The 24,363-nt window shown below is 46.7% G+C and overlaps 1 protein-coding gene and 1 pseudogene across 1 annotated transcript in view; both read right to left on the bottom strand.

Annotated features, from left to right (window-relative positions):
* The window catches only part of LOC142917108 (uncharacterized), a 33,721-nt gene extending 24,792 nt beyond the window's left edge, over positions 1–8,929 (bottom strand). Inside the window, exon 1 of the mRNA XM_076061803.1 lies at positions 8,788–8,929. Within this exon, the coding sequence (XP_075917918.1) occupies positions 8,788–8,838 (51 nt within the window). The 5' untranslated portion in view covers positions 8,839–8,929. The remainder of the gene's footprint in view (positions 1–8,787) is intronic.
* A 5,789-nt stretch (positions 8,930–14,718) lies between these two features.
* Positions 14,719–24,135, bottom strand: LOC142917133 (putative RNA-binding protein 46 pseudogene; annotated as a pseudogene).
* Between the last annotated feature and the right edge of the window lie 228 nt (positions 24,136–24,363).

Here is a 24,363-nt window from a genome sequence, read left to right as displayed (position 1 = left end):
ATTACTACAGTCTACATTATAGACTGTCAGTACACTCACCATACTTAATAACCATTACTACAGTCTACATTAAAGACTATCAGTACACTCACCATACTTAATAACCATTACTACAGTCTACATTATAGACTGTCAGTACACTCACCCAGAATTAATAACCATTACTACAGTCTACATTATAGACTCTCAGTACACTCACCATACTTAATAACCAGGCTACAGTTTGCATTATAGGCTGTCAGTACACTCACCATACTTAATAACCAGGCTACAGTCTACATTATAGACTCTCAGTACACTCACCATACTTAATAACCATTACTACAGTCTACATTATAGACTGTCAGTACACTCACCATACTTAATAACCATTACTACAGTCTACATTATAGACTGTCAGTACACTCACCATACTTAATAACCATTACTACAGTCTACATTATAGACTATCAGTACACTCACCATACTTAATAACCATTACTACAGTCTACATTATAGACTGTCAGTACACTCACCCAGAATTAATAACCATTACTACAGTCTACATTATAGACTCTCAGTACACTCACCATACTTAATAACCAGGCTACAGTTTACATTATAGACTGTCAGTACACTCACCATACTTAATAACCAGGCTACAGTCTACATTATAGACTCTCAGTACACTCACCATACTTAATAACCATTACTACAGTCTACATTATAAACTGTCAGTACACTCACTCAGCTTAATAACCATTACTACAGTCTACATTATAAACTGTCAGTACACTCACTCAGCTTAATAACCATTACTACAGTCTACATTATAGACTGTCAGTACACTCACCATACTTAATAACCATTACTACAGTCTACATTATAGACTTTCAGTACACTCACCCAGCTTAATAACCAGGCTACAGTCTACATTATAGACTGCTAGTACACTCACTCAGCTTAATAACCATTACTACAGTCTACATTATAGACTGTCAGTACACTCACCATACTTAATAACCATTACTACAGTCTACATTAAAGACTATCAGTACACTCACCATACTTAATAACCATTACTACAGTCTACATTATAGACTGTCAGTACACTCACCCAGAATTAATAACCATTACTACAGTCTACATTATAGACTCTCAGTACACTCACCATACTTAATAACCAGGCTACAGTTTGCATTATAGGCTGTCAGTACACTCACCATACTTAATAACCAGGCTACAGTCTACATTATAGACTCTCAGTACACTCACCATACTTAATAACCATTACTACAGTCTACATTATAGACTGTCAGTACACTCACCATACTTAATAACCATTACTACAGTCTACATTATAGACTGTCAGTACACTCACCATACTTAATAACCATTACTACAGTCTACATTATAGACTATCAGTACACTCACCATACTTAATAACCATTACTACAGTCTACATTATAGACTGTCAGTACACTCACCCAGAATTAATAACCATTACTACAGTCTACATTATAGACTCTCAGTACACTCACCATACTTAATAACCAGGCTACAGTTTACATTATAGACTGTCAGTACACTCACCATACTTAATAACCAGGCTACAGTCTACATTATAGACTCTCAGTACACTCACCATACTTAATAACCATTACTACAGTCTACATTATAAACTGTCAGTACACTCACTCAGCTTAATAACCATTACTACAGTCTACATTATAAACTGTCAGTACACTCACTCAGCTTAATAACCATTACTACAGTCTACATTATAGACTGTCAGTACACTCACCATACTTAATAACCATTACTACAGTCTACATTATAGACTTTCAGTACACTCACCCAGCTTAATAACCAGGCTACAGTCTACATTATAGACTGCTAGTACACTCACTCAGCTTAATAACCATTACTACAGTCTACATTATAGACTGTCAGTACACTCACCATACTTAATAACCATTACTACAGTCTACATTAAAGACTATCAGTACACTCACCATACTTAATAACCATTACTACAGTCTACATTATAGACTGTCAGTACACTCACCCAGAATTAATAACCATTACTACAGTCTACATTATAGACTCTCAGTACACTCACCATACTTAATAACCAGGCTACAGTTTGCATTATAGGCTGTCAGTACACTCACCATACTTAATAACCAGGCTACAGTCTACATTATAGACTCTCAGTACACTCACCATACTTAATAACCATTACTACAGTCTACATTATAGACTGTCAGTACACTCACCATACTTAATAACCATTACTACAGTCTACATTATAGACTGTCAGTACACTCACCATACTTAATAACCATTACTACAGTCTACATTATAGACTATCAGTACACTCACCATACTTAATAACCATTACTACAGTCTACATTATAGACTGTCAGTACACTCACCCAGAATTAATAACCATTACTACAGTCTACATTATAGACTCTCAGTACACTCACCATACTTAATAACCAGGCTACAGTTTACATTATAGACTGTCAGTACACTCACCATACTTAATAACCAGGCTACAGTCTACATTATAGACTCTCAGTACACTCACCATACTTAATAACCATTACTACAGTCTACATTATAAACTGTCAGTACACTCACTCAGCTTAATAACCATTACTACAGTCTACATTATAAACTGTCAGTACACTCACTCAGCTTAATAACCATTACTACAGTCTACATTATAGACTGTCAGTACACTCACCATACTTAATAACCAGGCTACAGTCTACATTATAGCCTGTCAGTACACTCACAATACTTAATAACCATTACTACAGTCTACATTATAGACTGTCAGTACACTCACCATACTTAATAACCAGGCTACAGACTACATTATAGACTGTCAGTACACTCACCATACTTAATAACCATTACTACAGTCTACATTATAGACTGTCAGTACACTCTGGTTAATAACCATTACTACAGTCTACATTATAGACTGTCAGTACACTCACCATACTTAATAACCATTACTACAGTCTACATTATAGACTGTCAGTACACTCACCATACTTAATAACCATTACTACAGTCTACATTATAGACTGTCAGTACACTCACCATACTTAATAACCATTACTACAGTCTACATTATAGACTGTCAGTACACTCACCCAGAATTAATAACCATTACTACAGTCTACATTATAGACTCTCAGTACACTCACCATACTTAATAACCAGGCTACAGTTTGCATTATAGACTGTCAGTACACTCACCATACTTAATAACCAGGCTACAGTCTACATTATAGACTCTCAGTACACTCACCATACTTAATAACCATTACTACAGTCTACATTATAGACTGTCAGTACACTCACCATACTTAATAACCATTACTACAGTCTACATTATAGACTGTCAGTACACTCACCATACTTAATAACCATTACTACAGTCTACATTATAGACTATCAGTACACTCACCATACTTAATAACCATTACTACAGTCTACATTATAGACTGTCAGTACACTCACCCAGAATTAATAACCATTACTACAGTCTACATTATAGACTCTCAGTACACTCACCATACTTAATAACCAGGCTACAGTTTACATTATAGACTGTCAGTACACTCACCATACTTAATAACCAGGCTACAGACTACATTATAGACTGTCAGTACACTCACCATACTTAATAACCATTACTACAGTCTACATTATAGACTGTCAGTACACTCTGGTTAATAACCATTACTACAGTCTACATTATAGACTGTCAGTACACTCACCATACTTAATAACCATTACTACAGTCTACATTATAGACTGTCAGTACACTCACCATAATAAATAACCATTACTACAGTCTACATTATAGACTGTCAGTACACTCAGCTTAATAACCAGGCTACAGTCTACATTATAGACTGTCAGTACACTAACTCAGCTTAATAACCATTACTACAGTCTACATTATAGACTGTCAGTACACTCACCATACTTAATAACCAGGCTACAGTCTACATTATAGACTGTCAGTACACTCATCCAGCTGAATAACCAGGCTACAGTCTACATTATAGACTGTCAGTACACTCACTCAGGTTAATAACCATTACTAGTCTACATTATAGACTGTCAGTACACTCACTCAGGTTAATAACCATTACTACAGTCTACATTATAGACTGTCAGTAAACTCACCATACTTAATAACCATTACTACAGTCTACATTATAGACTGTCAGTACACTCACCATAATAAATAACCATTACTACAGTCTACATTATAGACTGTCAGTACACTCAGCTTAATAACCAGGCTACAGTCTACATTATAGACTGTCAGTACACTCACTCAGCTTAATAACCATTACTACAGTCTACATTATAGACTGTCAGTACACTCTCCATACTTAATAACCATTACTACAGTCTACATTATAGACTGTCAGTAAACTCACTCAGGTTAATAACCATTACTACAGTCTACATTATAGACTGTCAGTACACTCACCATACTTAATAACCATTACTACAGTCTACATTATAGACTGTCAGTACACTCACCATAATAAATAACCATTACTACAGTCTACATTATAGACTGTCAGTACACTCAGCTTAATAACCAGGCTACAGTCTACATTATAGACTGTCAGTACACTCACTCAGCTTAATAACCATTACTACAGTCTACATTATAGACTGTCAGTACACTCTGGTTAATAACCATTACTACAGTCTACATTATAGACTGTCAGTACACTCACCATACTTAATAACCATTACTACAGTCTACATTATAGACTGTCAGTACACTCACCATACTTAATAACCATTACTACAGTCTACATTATAGACTGTCAGTACACTCACCATACTTAATAACCATTACTACAGTCTACATTATAGACTTTCAGTACACTCACCCAGCTTAATAACCAGGCTACAGTCTACATTATAGACTGCTAGTACACTCACTCAGCTTAATAACCATTACTACAGTCTACATTATAGACTGTCAGTACACTCACCATACTTAATAACCATTACTACAGTCTACATTAAAGACTATCAGTACACTCACCATACTTAATAACCATTACTACAGTCTACATTATAGACTGTCAGTACACTCACCCAGAATTAATAACCATTACTACAGTCTACATTATAGACTCTCAGTACACTCACCATACTTAATAACCAGGCTACAGTTTGCATTATAGGCTGTCAGTACACTCACCATACTTAATAACCAGGCTACAGTCTACATTATAGACTCTCAGTACACTCACCATACTTAATAACCATTACTACAGTCTACATTATAGACTGTCAGTACACTCACCATACTTAATAACCATTACTACAGTCTACATTATAGACTGTCAGTACACTCACCATACTTAATAACCATTACTACAGTCTACATTATAGACTATCAGTACACTCACCATACTTAATAACCATTACTACAGTCTACATTATAGACTGTCAGTACACTCACCCAGAATTAATAACCATTACTACAGTCTACATTATAGACTCTCAGTACACTCACCATACTTAATAACCAGGCTACAGTTTACATTATAGACTGTCAGTACACTCACCATACTTAATAACCAGGCTACAGTCTACATTATAGACTCTCAGTACACTCACCATACTTAATAACCATTACTACAGTCTACATTATAAACTGTCAGTACACTCACTCAGCTTAATAACCATTACTACAGTCTACATTATAAACTGTCAGTACACTCACTCAGCTTAATAACCATTACTACAGTCTACATTATAGACTGTCAGTACACTCACCATACTTAATAACCATTACTACAGTCTACATTATAGACTTTCAGTACACTCACCCAGCTTAATAACCAGGCTACAGTCTACATTATAGACTGCTAGTACACTCACTCAGCTTAATAACCATTACTACAGTCTACATTATAGACTGTCAGTACACTCACCATACTTAATAACCATTACTACAGTCTACATTAAAGACTATCAGTACACTCACCATACTTAATAACCATTACTACAGTCTACATTATAGACTGTCAGTACACTCACCCAGAATTAATAACCATTACTACAGTCTACATTATAGACTCTCAGTACACTCACCATACTTAATAACCAGGCTACAGTTTGCATTATAGGCTGTCAGTACACTCACCATACTTAATAACCAGGCTACAGTCTACATTATAGACTCTCAGTACACTCACCATACTTAATAACCATTACTACAGTCTACATTATAGACTGTCAGTACACTCACCATACTTAATAACCATTACTACAGTCTACATTATAGACTGTCAGTACACTCACCATACTTAATAACCATTACTACAGTCTACATTATAGACTATCAGTACACTCACCATACTTAATAACCATTACTACAGTCTACATTATAGACTGTCAGTACACTCACCCAGAATTAATAACCATTACTACAGTCTACATTATAGACTCTCAGTACACTCACCATACTTAATAACCAGGCTACAGTTTACATTATAGACTGTCAGTACACTCACCATACTTAATAACCAGGCTACAGTCTACATTATAGACTCTCAGTACACTCACCATACTTAATAACCATTACTACAGTCTACATTATAAACTGTCAGTACACTCACTCAGCTTAATAACCATTACTACAGTCTACATTATAAACTGTCAGTACACTCACTCAGCTTAATAACCATTACTACAGTCTACATTATAGACTGTCAGTACACTCACCATACTTAATAACCAGGCTACAGTCTACATTATAGCCTGTCAGTACACTCACAATACTTAATAACCATTACTACAGTCTACATTATAGACTGTCAGTACACTCACCATACTTAATAACCAGGCTACAGACTACATTATAGACTGTCAGTACACTCACCATACTTAATAACCATTACTACAGTCTACATTATAGACTGTCAGTACACTCTGGTTAATAACCATTACTACAGTCTACATTATAGACTGTCAGTACACTCACCATACTTAATAACCATTACTACAGTCTACATTATAGACTGTCAGTACACTCACCATACTTAATAACCATTACTACAGTCTACATTATAGACTGTCAGTACACTCACCATACTTAATAACCATTACTACAGTCTACATTATAGACTGTCAGTACACTCACCCAGAATTAATAACCATTACTACAGTCTACATTATAGACTCTCAGTACACTCACCATACTTAATAACCAGGCTACAGTTTGCATTATAGACTGTCAGTACACTCACCATACTTAATAACCAGGCTACAGTCTACATTATAGACTCTCAGTACACTCACCATACTTAATAACCATTACTACAGTCTACATTATAGACTGTCAGTACACTCACCATACTTAATAACCATTACTACAGTCTACATTATAGACTGTCAGTACACTCACCATACTTAATAACCATTACTACAGTCTACATTATAGACTATCAGTACACTCACCATACTTAATAACCATTACTACAGTCTACATTATAGACTGTCAGTACACTCACCCAGAATTAATAACCATTACTACAGTCTACATTATAGACTCTCAGTACACTCACCATACTTAATAACCAGGCTACAGTTTACATTATAGACTGTCAGTACACTCACCATACTTAATAACCAGGCTACAGACTACATTATAGACTGTCAGTACACTCACCATACTTAATAACCATTACTACAGTCTACATTATAGACTGTCAGTACACTCTGGTTAATAACCATTACTACAGTCTACATTATAGACTGTCAGTACACTCACCATACTTAATAACCATTACTACAGTCTACATTATAGACTGTCAGTACACTCACCATACTTAATAACCATTACTACAGTCTACATTATAGACTGTCAGTACACTCACCATACTTAATAACCATTACTACAGTCTACATTATAGACTGTCAGTACACTCTGGTTAATAACCATTACTACAGTCTACATTCGTGTAGGAACAACCACAAAGCACACAGATGTAGTTTTATATCACTCCCATTGTTTCCCTCCACGATGTCTCCTTTAAGCAATAAATGACTCGCGGGGTGTAAAGAAAACAGTCATCTCGACGAATACTGGCACATCTTATGCCCCTCACGAGGTAAACTATTCACAAATTAAATCGTTTGTATTTTGTCAATGACCATAGCCTCAGCACTGCCCCATAGACTCAGCACTGTCCCATAGACTCAACACTGCCCCATAGACTCAACACTGTCCCATAGACTCAGCACTGCCCCATAGACTCAGCACTGTCCCATAGACTCAGCACTGTCCCATAGACTCAGCACTGTCCCATAGACTCAGCACTGCCCCATAGACTCAGCACTGTCCCATAGACTCAGCACTGTCCCATAGACTCAGCACTGCCCCATAGACCCACCACTGTCCCATAGATTCAGCACTGTCCCATAGACTCAGCACTGTCCCATAGACTCAACACTGTCCCATAGACTCAGCACTGTCCCATAGACTCAGCACTGTCCCATAGACTCAGCACTGTGCCATAGACTCAGCACTGTCCCATAGACTCAGCACTGTCCCATAGACTCATCACTGTGCCATAGACTCAGCACTGCCCCATAGACTCAACACTGTCCCCATAGACTCAGCACTGCCCCATAGACTCAGCACTGTCCCATAGACTCATCACTGCCCATAAACTCAACAGTGCATTTGTAAACTATCTGCGAATCACGGGCTGGACATTTGAGGCCACTTTTTACCTCACGTTTTCCCTCACGAGAGGCGATCTCGCACCCCTGGGGGGTCGTCATCGTCGTTAATTTCTGCTCCGAAATAAAAAAAATATCAAAACCGCACCTCACGACTTTAAAAACGGCGCCTGGCCGAGGAAAAGGAGTCACAAAAAATTTGGCGGGAAAAACATATCACGTCACGTGGGTAGAGAGGACTCAAACCTGATTGGCTCCAAGGCGTAGCGAGGAGGGCGAGACGCCAAAATAATTTAGCGGGATAAAAAAAAATCTCGTGTCACGTGGGTAGGAGGGAACGAAACCTGATTGGCTCCAAGGCGGGGGTGGGGAGGAGCCAAAAAAAATGTGGCGGGGAAAAAACTCCCGCGTCACGTGGGTAGGTTTAGTTACTTGTAGGAACAACCACAAAGCACACAGATGTAGTTTTATATCACTCCCATTGTTTCCCTCCACGATGTCTCCTTTAAGCAATAAATGACTCGCAGGGTGAAAAGAAAACAGTCATCTCGACGAATACTGGCACATCTTATGCCCCTCACGAGGCAAACTATTCACAAATTAAATCGTTTTTATTTTGTCAATGACCATAGCCTCAGCACTGCCCCATAGACTCAGCAGTGTCCCATAGACTCAGCACTGTCCCATAGACTCAGCACTGTCCCATAGACTCAGCACTGCCCCATAGACTCAACACTGCCCCATAGACTCAGCACTGTCCCATAGACTCAGCACTGCCCCATAGACTCAGCACTGCCCATAGATTCAACACTGTCCCATAAACCCAACACTGCACATAGATTCAACAGTGCATATTTAAACTATCTGCGAATCACGGGCTGGACATTTGAGGCCACTTTTTACCTCACGAGAGGCGATCTCGCACCCCTGGGGGGTCGTCATCGTCGTTAATTTCTGCTACGAAATAAAAAAAATTCAAATCCGCACCTCACGACTCTCAAAATGGCGCCTGGCCGACGAGGAGTCTCAAAAATTTGGCGGGAAAAAAAAATCCCGGGTCACGTGGCTAGGGAGGAATCAAATCTGATTGGCTCCAAGTCGCCGCTTGGACCAATCAGAGAGCTCCAAGCGCCTCGCCTCACAGCAGCTCCGCTCCTGCACTGATAGATCACTGCAGGTCTCTCGTCTATAGTTGAATAGTGTAATAGTGTGTGTATCTGTGTGTATGTGTGTGTATGTGTGTGTATGTGTATTTATCTGTGTGTGTGTATCTGTGTGTATGTGTGTGTATGTATCTGTGTGTGATGTGTGTATATGTGTGTGTATCTGTATTATGTGGGGAGCGATAGTGTAGCGGTTAGCGCGCTGCGCTATGAACCTGGCGACCCGGGTTCGATTCCCGCTCACGGCCAACACCAGTGACGATTATCTGAACCGGTCCCGGGCCTCCCCTAGGTCGACTCAGCCTCAAATGAGTACCTGGTGCGGTGTGTAAACATTGCCACTAGGGAGACAAAGGCGGTCGGGCGTGGTGCTGGCCACCCACCCCCTCGTGTACCGTTCCGGCCTTCATAGGTGCTCGCTAACAGCACTTGCCCCTACAGTCTGTTAAGGCTATATGGGGGATCTTTGTCTTTGTATCTGTATTATGTGTGTATCTGTGTGTATGTGTGTATCTCATGTGTGTCTTGTGTGTGTGTGATGTCTGTGTGTGTCTTGTGTGTGATGTCTGTGTGTGATGTCTGTGTGTGTGTCTTGTGTGTGTGATGTCTGTGTGTGTGTCGTCTGTGTGTGTGATGTCTGTGTGTGTGATGTCTGTGTGTGTGATGTCTGTGTGTGTGATGTCTGTGTGTGTGATGTCTGTGTGTGTGATGTCTGTGTGTGTGATGTCTGTGTGTGTGATGTCTGTGTGTGTGATGTCTGTGTGTGTGATGTCTGTGTGTGTGTCTTGTGTGTGTGATGTCTGTGTGTGATGTCTGTGTGTGTGTCTTGTGTGTGTGTGTCTTGTGTGTGTGTGTCTTGTGTGTGTGTGATGTCTGTGTGTGTGTGATGTCTGTGTGTGATGTCTGTGTGTGTCTTGTCTGTGTGTGTGATGTCTGTGTGTGTGTCTTGTGTGTGTGATGTCTGTGTGTGTGTCTTGTGTGTGTGTGATGTCTGTGTGTGTGATGTCTGTGTGTGATGTCTGTGTGAGTGTCTTGTGTGTGTGTGATGTCTGTGTGTGTGATGTCTGTGTGAGTGTCTTGTGTGTGTGATGTCTGTGTGTGTCTTGTGTGTGTGTGATGTCTGTGTGTGATGTCTGTGTGTGTGTGATGTCTGTGTGTGTCTTGTGTGTGTGATGTCTTTGTGTGTGTGATGTCTGTGTGTGTCTTGTGTGTGTGATGTCTGTGTGTGTGTGATGTCTGTGTGTGTGTGATGTCTGTGTGTGTGTGATGTCTGTGTGTGATGTCTGTGTGTGTCTTGTGTGTGTGATGTCTGTGTGTGTGTGATGTCTGTGTGTGTGATGTCTGTGTGTGATGTCTGTGTGTGTGTCTTGTGTGTGTGATGTCTGTGTGTGTGTCTTGTGTGTGTGTGATGTCTGTGTGTGTGATGTCTGTGTGTGATGTCTGTGTGAGTGTCTTGTGTGTGTGATGTCTGTGTGTGATGTCTGTGTGTGTCTTGTCTGTGTGTGTGTGATGTCTGTGTGTGTGTGATGTCTGTGTGTGTCTTGTGTGTGTGTGATGTCTGTGTGATGTCTGTGTGTGTCTTGTGTGTGTGATGTCTGTGTGTGTGTCTCTGTGTGTGTGTGTCTCTGTGTGTGTATCTCTGTTTGATGTGTGTGATGTGTGTGTGTCTCTGTGTGTCTCGTGTGTGTGTCTGTGTGTGTGTGATGTGTGTGTCTTTGTGTGTGTCTCTGTTTGGTTGATGTGTGTGTGTCTGTGTGTCTCTGTGTGTAATGTGTGTGTCTTTGTGTGTCTCTGTGTGTGTCTCTGTGTGTGTCTCTGTGTGTGATGTGTGTCTCTGTGTGTGGTGTGTGTGTCTCTGTGTGTGTCTCTGTGTGTGTCTCTGTGTGTGATGTGTGTCTCTGTGTGTGGTGTGTGTGTCTCTGTGTGTGTGTCTCCGTGTGTGTACGTGTGTGCCTCCGTGTGAGTCTCTGTGTGTGCGTCTCTGTGTGTGATGTGTGTGTTGTGTGTGTATGTGGGGAGCGGTAGTGTAGTGGTTAGCGCTACGCCGCGCTACGAACCGGGCGGCCTGAGTTCTATACCCCTTCCACAGCCACCGCCGGCGACGATTATCTGAATCGGTCCTGGGCCTCCCCTAGGTCGATTCAGCCTCAAATGAGTACCTGGTGTAGTGGTGTGTAGTAAACATCACCACTGGGGGAGACAAAGGCGGTCGGGCGTGGTGTTGGCCACCCACCCCCTCGTGTGCCGTGCCGGCCCTTATAGGTGCTGCTACTCGCTTACAGCACTTGCCCCTACAGTCTGTACGGGGGGTCTTTGTGTGTGTGTGATGTCTGTGTGTGTGTCATGTGTGTGTGTCTTGTGTGTGTGTGTGATGTCTGTGTGTGTGTGATGTCTGTGTGTGTGATGTCTGTGTGTGATGTCTGTGTGTGTGTGATGTCTGTGTGTGTCATGTGTGTGATGTCTGTGTGTGTGTCTTGTGTGTGTGATGTCTGTGTGTGATGTCTGTGTGTGTGTCATGTGTGTGTGTGTGATGTCTGTGTGTGTCTTGTGTGTGTGTGTGATGTCTGTGTGTGATGTCTGTGTGTGTGATGTCTGTGTGTGTGTCAAGTGTGTGTGTCTTGTGTGTGTGATGTCTGTGTGTGTGTGTGATGTCTGTGTGTGTGTCTTGTGTGTGATGTCTGTGTGTGTCTTGTGTGTGGTGTCTTGTGTGTGTGTGATGTCTGTGTGTGTGTGTGATGTGTGTGTGTGTGATGTCTGTGTGTGTGTCTTGTGTGTGTGTGTGTGATGTCTGTGTGTGTCTTGTGTGTGGTGTCTTGTGTGTGTGTGATGTCTGTGTGTGTGTGATGTCTGTGTGTCTTCTGTGTGGTGTTTTGTGTGTGTGTGTGATGTCTGTGTGTATCTTGTGTGTGTGTGTGATGTCTGCGTGTGTCTTGTGTGTGTGTGTGTGATGTCTGTCTGTGTGTGATGTCTGTGTGTGTCTTGTGTGTGTGTGTGATGTCTGCGTGTGTCTTGTGTGTGTGTGTGATGTCTGCGTGTGTCTTGTGTGTGTGTGATGTCTGTGTGTGTGTTGTGTGTGTGTTGTCTGTGTGTGTGTGATGTCTCTGTGTGTCTTGTGTGTGTGTGTCTTGTGTGTGTGTGTGTGTTGTCTGTGTGTGTGTCTTGTGTGTGTGTGTGATGTCTGTGTGTGATGTCTGTGTGTGTAATGTGTGTGTGTGATGTCTGTGTGTGTGTCTTGTGTGTGTGTGATGTCTGTGTGTGTGTCTAGGCCACTACTCAACAACGAGTGGAGCACCGGGTGGCTAAAGCACAGCAGGTTGGCACAGTAGGGGGCACAGGTGGTGCATCAGCCAGTCATCTCAGTCATCTCAGTCAGTCGACCTGTGGCACCTGGGTCTGCCCCGTGACCTCCTGCCAGCGGGCGTTCGACACTTCACGTGGCCTCAGGGTGTACATAGCCTGGCACAAGCGTCGTGGTGACGTCACCGCCACTTAGTGGCGAATGGCGGTTGTTGTCTGTCTCGGCGTGTGTGTGTCTGTATCGGTGTGTCTGTGTCTCTGCATGTGTGTCTGTCTCTGCGTGTGTGTATGTCTCTGCGTGTGTGTCTGTCTCTGCGTGTGTGTCTATGTGTCTCTGTGTGTGTCTGTGTGTCTGTCTCTGCGTGTGTGTCTGTGGTTGCGTGTGTGTCTATGTCTCTACGTGTGTCTATGTGTCTCTGTGTCTATGTGTCTCTGTGTGTGTCTATGTGTCTCTGCGTGTGCGTCTGTGTGTCTGTCTCTGCGTGTGTGTCTATGTCTCTGCGTGTGTGTCTGTGTCTCTGCATGTGTGTGTCTGTCTCTGCGTGTGTGTGTCACTGTGTTTGTGTGACTGCCAAGTTGTCCTTATTTTCGTTGCCTTCTGATACGCCCAGCAGAGACACTCGCCGCACACACTCACCGTGCCGCGCACAGACAAAGATCCCCCATATAGCCTTAACAGACTGTAGTGGCAAGTGCTGTTAGCGAGCTCCTATAAGGCCAGCACGGTACACGAGGGGGTGGGTGGCCAGCGCCACGCCCGGCCGCCTTTGTCTCCCTAGTGGCGATGTTTACTACACACCGCACCAGGTACTCATTTGAGGCGGAGTCGACCTAGGGGAGGCCCTGGACCGGTACAGAGAATCGTCACCGGTGTTGGATGTGAGTGGGAATCGAACTTGGGTCGCCAGGATCGTGGTGCAGCGTAGCGCTAACCGCTACCCTTCAGCTCTCCACACACGTCGTCGGTCACACACAGAACCGCAGAGGAGGGCAAGAAGGATCCCAAGCGTGCGACACTCAGAACCACAAGTGGCAGAGACTCGGCCGAGAGAGTGGAGAGAGAGAGAGAGTGGAGAGAGAGAGAGAGTGGAGAGAGAGTGGAGAGAGTGAGAGTGGAGAGAGTAGAGAGAGAGTGGAGAGAGTGGAGAGTGAGAGTGGAGAGAGAGTGGAGAGAGAGTGGAGAGAGAGAGTGGAGAGAGTGGAGAGAGAGAGTGGAGAGAGAGAGTGGAGAGAGAGAGTGGAGAGAGAGTGGAGAGAGAGAGTGGAGAGAGAGAGTGGAGAGAGAGAGTGGAGAGAGAGTGGAGAGAGAGTGGAGAGAGAGTGGAGAGAGAGAGAGTGGAGAGAGAGAGTGGAGAAAGTGAGAGTGGAGAGAGAGAGTAGAGAGAGAGAGTGGAGAGAGAGTGGAGAGAGAGTGGAGAGAGAGTGGAGAGTGAGAGTGGAGAGAGAGTGGAGAGAGAGAGTGGAGAGAGAGAGAGTGGAGAGAGAGAGTGGAGAGAGAGAGAGTGGAGAGAGAGTGGAGAGAGACTTTTCGGGACTTTATTTCCACTAAAACATTAACAACAGAAACATTACCGGAAAAAAACACCTAAACTGAAAATCAATAAAACATCAAACTCTTAACAGCTGTATGTGTACTCTTTGGTTCTATTCGGTAAAGTCACCACGTAGGTAAAAAAATAAAACAACAAAAATCACGACGTTTCGGCCACAACACAAGTAGCCTTCTTCAGGTGAAGGAACAGAACTAAAATACAAATGGCACCGGGATAGAGGCCGTGGAAACGAGGCGGTGCACGGACATCTCCGTGTGCAGCAAAGTTGTTCAAGGGTTTTTCTATTTGATAAACAATCAAATGTTCTGACATCAGAATGCGACGTGAACAAAATATATTTTTCTCCCGTGCATTTTCATAAACGAAATGGCGTCGACATGTCAAAAAACCTGAATTAGTTTTTTTTCTTCAAGGATTCTGTTGTCGGTTTTCATTGAAGTGTAATGACAGGGTGACACCTGCTGACATGACAGGGTGACACCTGCTGACATCACAGGGTGACACCTGCTGACATCACACGGTGACACCTGCTGACATCACAGGGTGACACCTGCTGACTTGACAGGGTGACACCTGCTGGCTTGGCAAGGGCTTCAGGGGTACGGCCACAGAGGTAACAACCAATCAGGGAAGGAGGCACATCTGGGGCAAGGGCAACAGGTGGGGCTAGCCGAGTTACTCCGGTAACCTGCTCGAAGGGTTCCACGAGAGGGCGTGGCTGGAGGCGGGGCCTAGCCACGCCTCTGGCCACGCCCTCTCGTGAAACCTGCTCCAAGGTTCGACGAGAGGGCGTGGCCGGAGGCGGGGCCTAGCCACGCCTCTGGCCACGCCCTCTCAGGTAACCTGCTCGAAGGTTCCACGAGAGGGCGTGGCCGGAGGTGGGGAATTCGCATTGCTGAGGATGTTGTAGGCGAGCTGACACGCCACCTCCCGTGCTCCCTCCTCGCTGGAGCTCAGAAATTCGGGGAAGATGCCGGCGCCTTCTCCCACCCCGGGAATCGACATCTTATAGAGGAGGCCCACGGGTATCCCGGTCTCCGAGTAAGCGTGCAGCTCGAAGATTGGGTAGCTGATGCCGGCGGTCCGGCACAGCATCCGCAGCCGCACCTCCCACGACAGCATGGCCGCCTCCGGCAGCGCCTCGAGAGCAATGGGCATGGGCCGCAGGTGGAGAGGTACCCACCACAGCTGCATGCGTGCCCCCCAGCCCCCAAATTGGCTTTGTGCGGCTTTGCCGGTGCCCGTGCACTCCGGCTGCAGCAGGTCTGGCACCGCCGCCTCCATCTCCACCGCCGCGGCCGCAGCCACCCGTTCCGGGATGGCCCAGTCCACCTTGATGGTCCGGCCCCATAGCTGCAAGTTGATTCGAAGGAGCTTCCGCCGGGCCATGGCGGCCGCGCGATGGCTCCCGTACTCGATGAACGCGTAGCCTCGGTTGAGGGTTTTGTCCCAGCGACAGACGCTCATCTTGACGTCCACCACGCCCTCCGTGGCACCGCTCATCGCCATCATCACCTCCGCTCGCTTCTTGTCCTTTGGCAGCCCCCCAATTAAGAGGCAGCGATTGTCCACGCTGAAGTGGACTCCAATGCGGCATCCTGGACGGATCTCGAATTTATCGAGTTTCTTGACGGCATCCATGGCTTGGGCGCGCGTGGCGTAGGTAGCGAACGCGTAGCCGCGGTTCTCTCCGCTAAACTCCATCATGAGGCAGAGCTGGTAGAGATTCCCCACCATCTCCAGCACGGGCACCAGCTCATCCTCGTAGAGGTCGCGCGGGATCCTCCCCAGAAACACCTCACAGCCACGGGCGGGACGGGGCCCCTGCCAGTCGGGCGGTGGTCCGATCTTCCTCTGTCCGTTCTCCTGGACGATGTTGTACCCTGTGCGCAACATGAGGTCCGGCAGGACCTTCATACAGGCCATGCCGAGCACCGGTGGTTTGGCTGCTACGGTGGTGCTGGGGCAGCGGCTTGGGGCCCGGTGGAGCCCTTGACACTCCGCGCGGTCGCCTCGTGCCGACAAAGCCACGGGGGGAATCAGCTCCTGAAGAGCCAAATCCCCGGCAGGAACTCGCTCGGCCCAAACCTACAGGCCAGCAGTGAAGAGAGGAAGAGAGAGAGTGGAGACGGATGGAGAAAGAGAGACGCGTTTGTTCGGTCCATGGGCCTAAATGTGACGTTAGCGTAGCCTGTGCAGTATGCATACAGCGCTTTTGTCAATCCACTGCTGGATGAAGCCCTCCCCCACATTGCGCAGAGGAAACAAGAAACACAAACTCACACGGTTCCCGGCATGCGTTTGTTTGTCCTCGGAAATGTTCACCGAGCGATGATTTTGCGTTTCGAGCGGCGCTCATGAGGCGGCGTTTGACTTCGCGCGGTGAACTTCGCCCGTGATGACGTCACTGGGCACGACAGGAGAGGTCGCCACTGACTTTTAGCGCCAGTTTTTTCCCCCCCATCCAATAGTCCATGAGACGCTTCAAAATGAGACCGTTTTGCCGGTATCAAAGTATGACAAAATAAGAATAGATTTGATCCTTTTTTGGCAATAAAACGGGTGTTTAGATGTTCAAACACCAAACAGAAACCTTCTTCAATGAATCCTAAGATCTGTTTTATTGCCAGAAAGGATACAACCTATTCTTATTTTTTCATAGCCCATGAGATGTCTCCTTTGTCGGTACCACGTGAGGTGGCCTAAATTGAGCAGTTTCAATTTCTCTACGTGGCCAGTGATAAACAAATGCAATGAGTGAGACTATCAAGTAATTTACTTTCATTTTCCATCCAAATAAATGGGTACGACTGAAGTCTTGCTACCTTAGGTGATACCGAGTTCTGCTCTGGACCATGCGTGGGCCGTGTAATCAATTGTGGCCAGTTTTCAAAATTGTTAGGTCCCTAACAGCAACAGAGCTGTTGTGCTACAATTGTGTTCATATTGGATCATCTTTACAACACAGCAGACATGCAGACAGATCTAATGCTTAATGCTTTCAACCCTCATTGTTGAAATGTGAGTTTACTTGCAAATGGAATCACAGTCCCAAATCATGACCGCAGAATGGTTGGAGTGAGTTGTTGGGGAGGGTGGTGGGTCGGGGGTTGAATTGCCATAATCAAAGCAGCACACGCCCCTCACCTTATGAACCACACAGAGTAATCATGCGAGCCAGACGTTGTATAGAAATGAGTATTGTTGTTAGTGTAGCGTTCACCAAAACGATCCGGCATATGTTTTATTTGGTCACGCCATTCATATCTAGATATTCATTTTGCATGTGTTTCAGAGTGGGCCGATTCATCTTTGATCGGTAGCTTTGCAACTGTTGTGACATTGCCTACACAATTAACTCTGCTGTGGCGAATAGCGCGAGTGGTGTGTGTGTGATTATTATACATGACGACAGTGGTGTAGCTTGTACAGAATAAGTTAACACGATTTTTAATTTAGAGAGCATCTGCATGCAACCAAATCTCACGACGCTATACCACAACAGACGCGTGCACCTAACCGGTAACAACGAGGCGTGATATTTGTCCGGTATTTTAAGAGAGAGACGGCCATAGGCAGAGAAGAGGAGGAAATGTATTTAGCTTGGACTTGGACAGATGGTTGAGGGAAGTAAGTTCCAGATCTTGGAGGCAGCAAGAGGAGAAGGCGAGGCAAATGACGAATCGAGGGTTGACCTCTACACAAGGAGAAGGTCAACTCGCCGCTTCGATCAGAAAGCTTCGGCTCCTGCAGCACAGAGCGCACGGAGGCGGTGCCTGGTGTAAGAGGGGAGATGAGGCTTGCACGTTGGAACCGGCGACAGTTGAATCCACATTCAGAGACGTTCAATTTGTGTACAGGATACATCACGTGAGAGCCCGGAGTGCAGCGGAGGGGGGCGAGGCTGATTCATTCGGCCTCAGAGGAACGCCGTGACCCTCAACCGGTCCGTCATCAGCCTCAGCCGTGGTCTATCCGCTGCGGGGTGAAGGGCACCCCCCTCGTGAGTCGCTCACGGTACTGCAAGGGCCACGTTACACTTCGCTCCTGCGTCATGAAGCGATCCCGTAGCTCCGTCTCTACACGAGTTGGGCCAGACGTGGGCAAAAGACGGCCCGTTGGGCTTCTTAATTTGGCCTGCCGAACTTGTCCATATATTATTATTGTTGTTGTTGTTAAATTAAATTTGACCTTTCTCCTGTAATGCCCCCGTTTCCCAGATTAGACGGCGCACTTTGACCGGGAGTGCGGTAATTGTTTTGGGCGCAGGCCTCAGACGTTTTCGTGATGTCTGATCAGTCACGTTATGACACGTTTTTGAATGGTTCATGTTCGTGCAATTTGTTAAAATTGCCTTGCAAATAAACGCTTTGCTACCTTTTAAAGGCCAATTCCTTTCAAGTAAAGATTTTTGACACCGTCATTTATATTAGTTCACACAAACGCTCCATCCACCACCATCACCACCAACATCACCACCACCACCACCAGCATCACCACCACCATCACCACCACCAGCATCACCACCACCACCACCATCACCACCACCAACAGCACCATCACCACCACCAACATCACCATCACCACCACCAACATCACCACCACAAACATCACCATCACCAACATCACTACCACCACCAACAGCACCATCACCACCACCAACATCACCATCACCACCACCAACATCACCACCACCAACATCACCACCACCAACATCACCACCACCAACATCACCACCACCACCAACATCACCACCAACATCACCACCACCATCACCACCACCAATATCACCACCAACATCCCCACCACCACCAACATCACCACCACCATCACCACCACCAATATCACCACCACCAACATCACCACCAACATCCCCACCACCACCAACATCACCACCAACATCACCACCACCAACATCACCACCACCAACACCACCACCACCAACATCCCCACCACCACCAACATCACCACCAACATCACCACCACCATCACCACCACCAACATCACCACCAACATCCCCACCACCACCAACATCACCACCAACATCACCACCACCAACATCACCACCAACATCACCACCACCACCAACATCACCACCACCAACACCACCACCACCAACATCACCACCACCATCACCACCACCAACATCACCGCCAACATCCCCACCACCACCAACATCACCACCACCAACATCACCACCAACATCACCACCACCACCACCAACATCACCACCACCACCAACACCACCACCAACATCACCATCACCACCACCAACATCACCACCAACATCACCATCACCACCAACATCACCACCACCAACATCACCACCAACATCACCACCACCACCAACATCACCACCACCAACAGCACCATCACCACCACCAACATCACCAACACTAACATCCCCACCACCACCAACATCACCACCACCAACATCACCACCAACATCACCACCACCATCACCACCACCAACATCCCCACCACCACCAACATCACCACCACCATCACCAATATCACCACCACCAACATCACCACCAACATCCCCACCACCACCAACATCACCACCACCACCAACACCACCACCACCAACATCACCACAAACATCACCATCACCAACATCACCACCACCACCACCAACAGCGCCATCACCACCACCAACATCACCATCACCACCACCAACATCACCACCACCAACAGCACCATCACCACCACCAACATCACCACCACCAACATCACCACCACCACCAACATCACCACCACCACCAACAGCACCATCACCACCACCAACATCACCATCACCACCACCAACATCACCACCACCACCAACATCACCACCACTAACATCCCCACCACCACCATCACCACCAACATCACCACCACCACCAACATCACCACCACAAACATCACCATCACCAACATCACCACCACCACCAACAGCACCATCACCACCACCAACATCCCCACCACCACCAACATCACCACCACCAACATCACCACCACCAACATCACCACCACCACCAACATCACCACCAACATCACCACCACCACCACCAACATCACCACCACCACCAACACCACCACCAACATCACCATCACCACCACCAACATCACCACCAACATCACCATCACCACCAACATCACCACCACCAACATCACCACCAACATCACCACCACCACCAACATCACCACCACCAACAGCACCATCACCACCACCAACATCACCAACACTAACATCCCCACCACCACCAACATCACCACCACCAACATCACCACCAACATCACCACCACCATCACCACCACCAACATCCCCACCACCACCAACATCACCACCACCATCACCAATATCACCACCACCAACATCACCACCAACATCCCCACCACCACCAACATCACCACCACCACCAACACCACCACCACCAACATCACCACAAACATCACCATCACCAACATCACCACCACCACCACCAACAGCGCCATCACCACCACCAACATCACCATCACCACCACCAACATCACCACCACCAACAGCACCATCACCACCACCAACATCACCACCACCAACATCACCACCACCACCAACATCACCACCACAAACATCACCATCACCAACATCACCACCACCACCAACAGCACCATCACCACCACCAACATCACCATCACCACCACCAACATCACCACCACCACCAACATCACCACCACTAACATCCCCACCACCACCATCACCACCAACATCACCACCACCACCAACATCACCACCACAAACATCACCATCACCAACATCACCACCACCACCAACAGCACCATCACCACCACCAACATCCCCACCACCACCAACATCACCACCACCAACATCACCACCACCAACATCACCACCACCACCAACATCACCACCAACACCACCACCACCAACATCACCACCACCACCACCAACATCACCGCCAACATCCCCACCACCACCAACATCACCACCACCAACATCACCACCAACATCACCACCACCACCACCAACATCACCACCACCACCACCACCAACACCACCACCAACATCACCACCACCATCACCACCACCAACATCACCACCAACATCACCATCACCACCAACATCACCACCACCAACATCACCACCAACATCACCACCACCACCAACATCACCACCACCACCAACAGCACCATCACCACCACCAACATCACCACCACTAACATCCCCACCACCTCCAACATCACCACCACCACCACCAACATCACCACCAACATCACCACCACCATCACCACCACCAACATCCCCACCACCACCAACATCACCACCACCATCACCAATATCACCACCACCAACATCACCACCAACATCCCCACCACCACCAACATCACCACCAACATCACCACCACCAACATCACCACCGTCACCACCACCACCAACATCACCACCACCACCAACACCACCACCACCAACATCACCACAAACATCACCATCACCAACATCACCACCACCACCACCACCAACAGCGCCATCACCACCACCAACATCACCATCACCACCACCAACATCACCACCACCAACAGCACCATCACCACCACCAACATCACCACCACCAACATCACCACCACCACCAACATCACCACCACAAACATCACCATCACCAACATCACCACCACCACCAACAGCACCATCACCACCACCAACATCACCATCACCACCACCAACATCACCACCACCACCAACATCACCACCACTAACATCCCCACCACCACCATCACCACCAACATCACCACCACCACCAACATCACCACCACAAACATCACCATCACCAACATCACCACCACCAACAGCACCATCACCACCACCAACATCACCATCACCACCACCACCATCACCACCACCACCACCAACATCACCACCACTAACATCCCCACCACCACCATCACCACCACCACCAACATCACCAGCACCAACAGCACCATCACCACCACCATCACCACCACCAACATCACCACCACCAACAGCACCATCACCACCACCAACATCACCACCACCAACATCACCACCACCAACATCACCACCAACACCCCCACCACCACCAACATTACCACCACCATCACCACCACCAACATCACCACCAACATCCCCACCACCACCAACATCACCACCACCATCACCACCACCAACATCACCCCCACCAACATCACCACCAACATCCCCACCACCACCAACATCACCACCAACATCACCACCAACATCACCACCACCACCACCAACATCACCACCACCAACATCACCACCAACATCACCACCAACATCACCACCACCATCACCACCACCAACATCACCACCAACATCATCACCATCACCACCACCAACATCACCACCAACATCACCACCATCACCACCACCATCATCACCACCACCAACATCACCACCATCACCACCACCACCAACATCACCACCACCACCACCACCAACATCACCACCACAAACATCACCACCACCATCACCACCACCAACATCACCACCATCACCACCACCAACATCACCACCACCACCACCATCATCACCACAAACATCACCACCACCATCACTACCACCAACATCACCACCATCACCACCACCATCACCACCACCACCACCATCATCACCACCAACATCATCACCACCACCATCACCACCACCAACATCACCACCAACACCACCAACATCACCACCACCAACATCATCACCACCACCAACATCACCACCACCATCACCACCAACATCACCACCATCACCACCACCACCACCATCACCACCACCACCACCATCATCACCACCAACATCATCACCACCACCATCACCACCATCAAAGACAAACTAGAGAGATGCCCCCCCCCCCCACCGTACGAGCCCTGGAACGAGACCCTTGGGGGGCGAGCCGCTGTTCAGTCTCCAGCAGCAGCAGCAGCAGCCGCCGCGTGGTGCACGATGGGGTGACCAAGCGCCTGAGCGCGCGGCCGCCTTTGTCTCCCCAGCGAGCCCCAGGCGGCCCACATCGCCACCCTGGGCCGGGTGAGCAATCTAGCCGAGACCGGCGACACTCCCGGGGACCAGGCCTCACTACGGCACTTACCGGCGCAAAGCTCCGTAGGTGTCTGGGGGAGGGGGGGAGGGGTCTTGATGAGGTTACACATGAAACTATTTCCTAGTGCGGTGGTGGAAGAGGAGGTCGCTTATGTCTGACGTTCCGTGTCGCTGCCACGGACGGGTGACTTGCGCGCGTGCCTGTGATCACGTCAGAGGCCTTATCTTGACGCTTTCAGAAAACGTAGCGCGGATAGGCGATCACGTGGGGGCGAGCGAGGCTCAGATTCCGTAGATCTGATAAGCACTGCCCGTAGACTCAGCACTGCCCATCGACTCATCACTGCCCATTCACTAGGAGAAAACCCCAATAAGCTGAAATAGAAACAGAATAAACTTAGAGAGAAACCCGCGAAACGTAAAAAGCTATTGAATGCATGGCTGTGTGTGCTGCTTTGCATTGTCGTAGCTACGTATGCAGTCTGCAAGTTTTTTTTAATGTGGGCACGTGCAAATATTGTCTGGGTACATGAAAATATTTCTTTGAAAATGTGTCCTAGACAAT

Source organism: Petromyzon marinus, unplaced genomic scaffold (genome assembly GCF_048934315.1).
Source record: "Petromyzon marinus isolate PM22_M1 ecotype Great Lakes invasive population unplaced genomic scaffold, UKy_Petmar_22M1.pri1.0 PM_G_Scaffold_42, whole genome shotgun sequence".
NCBI classification, from domain to species: domain Eukaryota; kingdom Metazoa; phylum Chordata; class Hyperoartia; order Petromyzontiformes; family Petromyzontidae; genus Petromyzon; species Petromyzon marinus.
The sequence above is the reverse complement of the archived record's forward strand: the minus strand, read 5'-3'. Positions and strand labels throughout refer to the sequence as shown.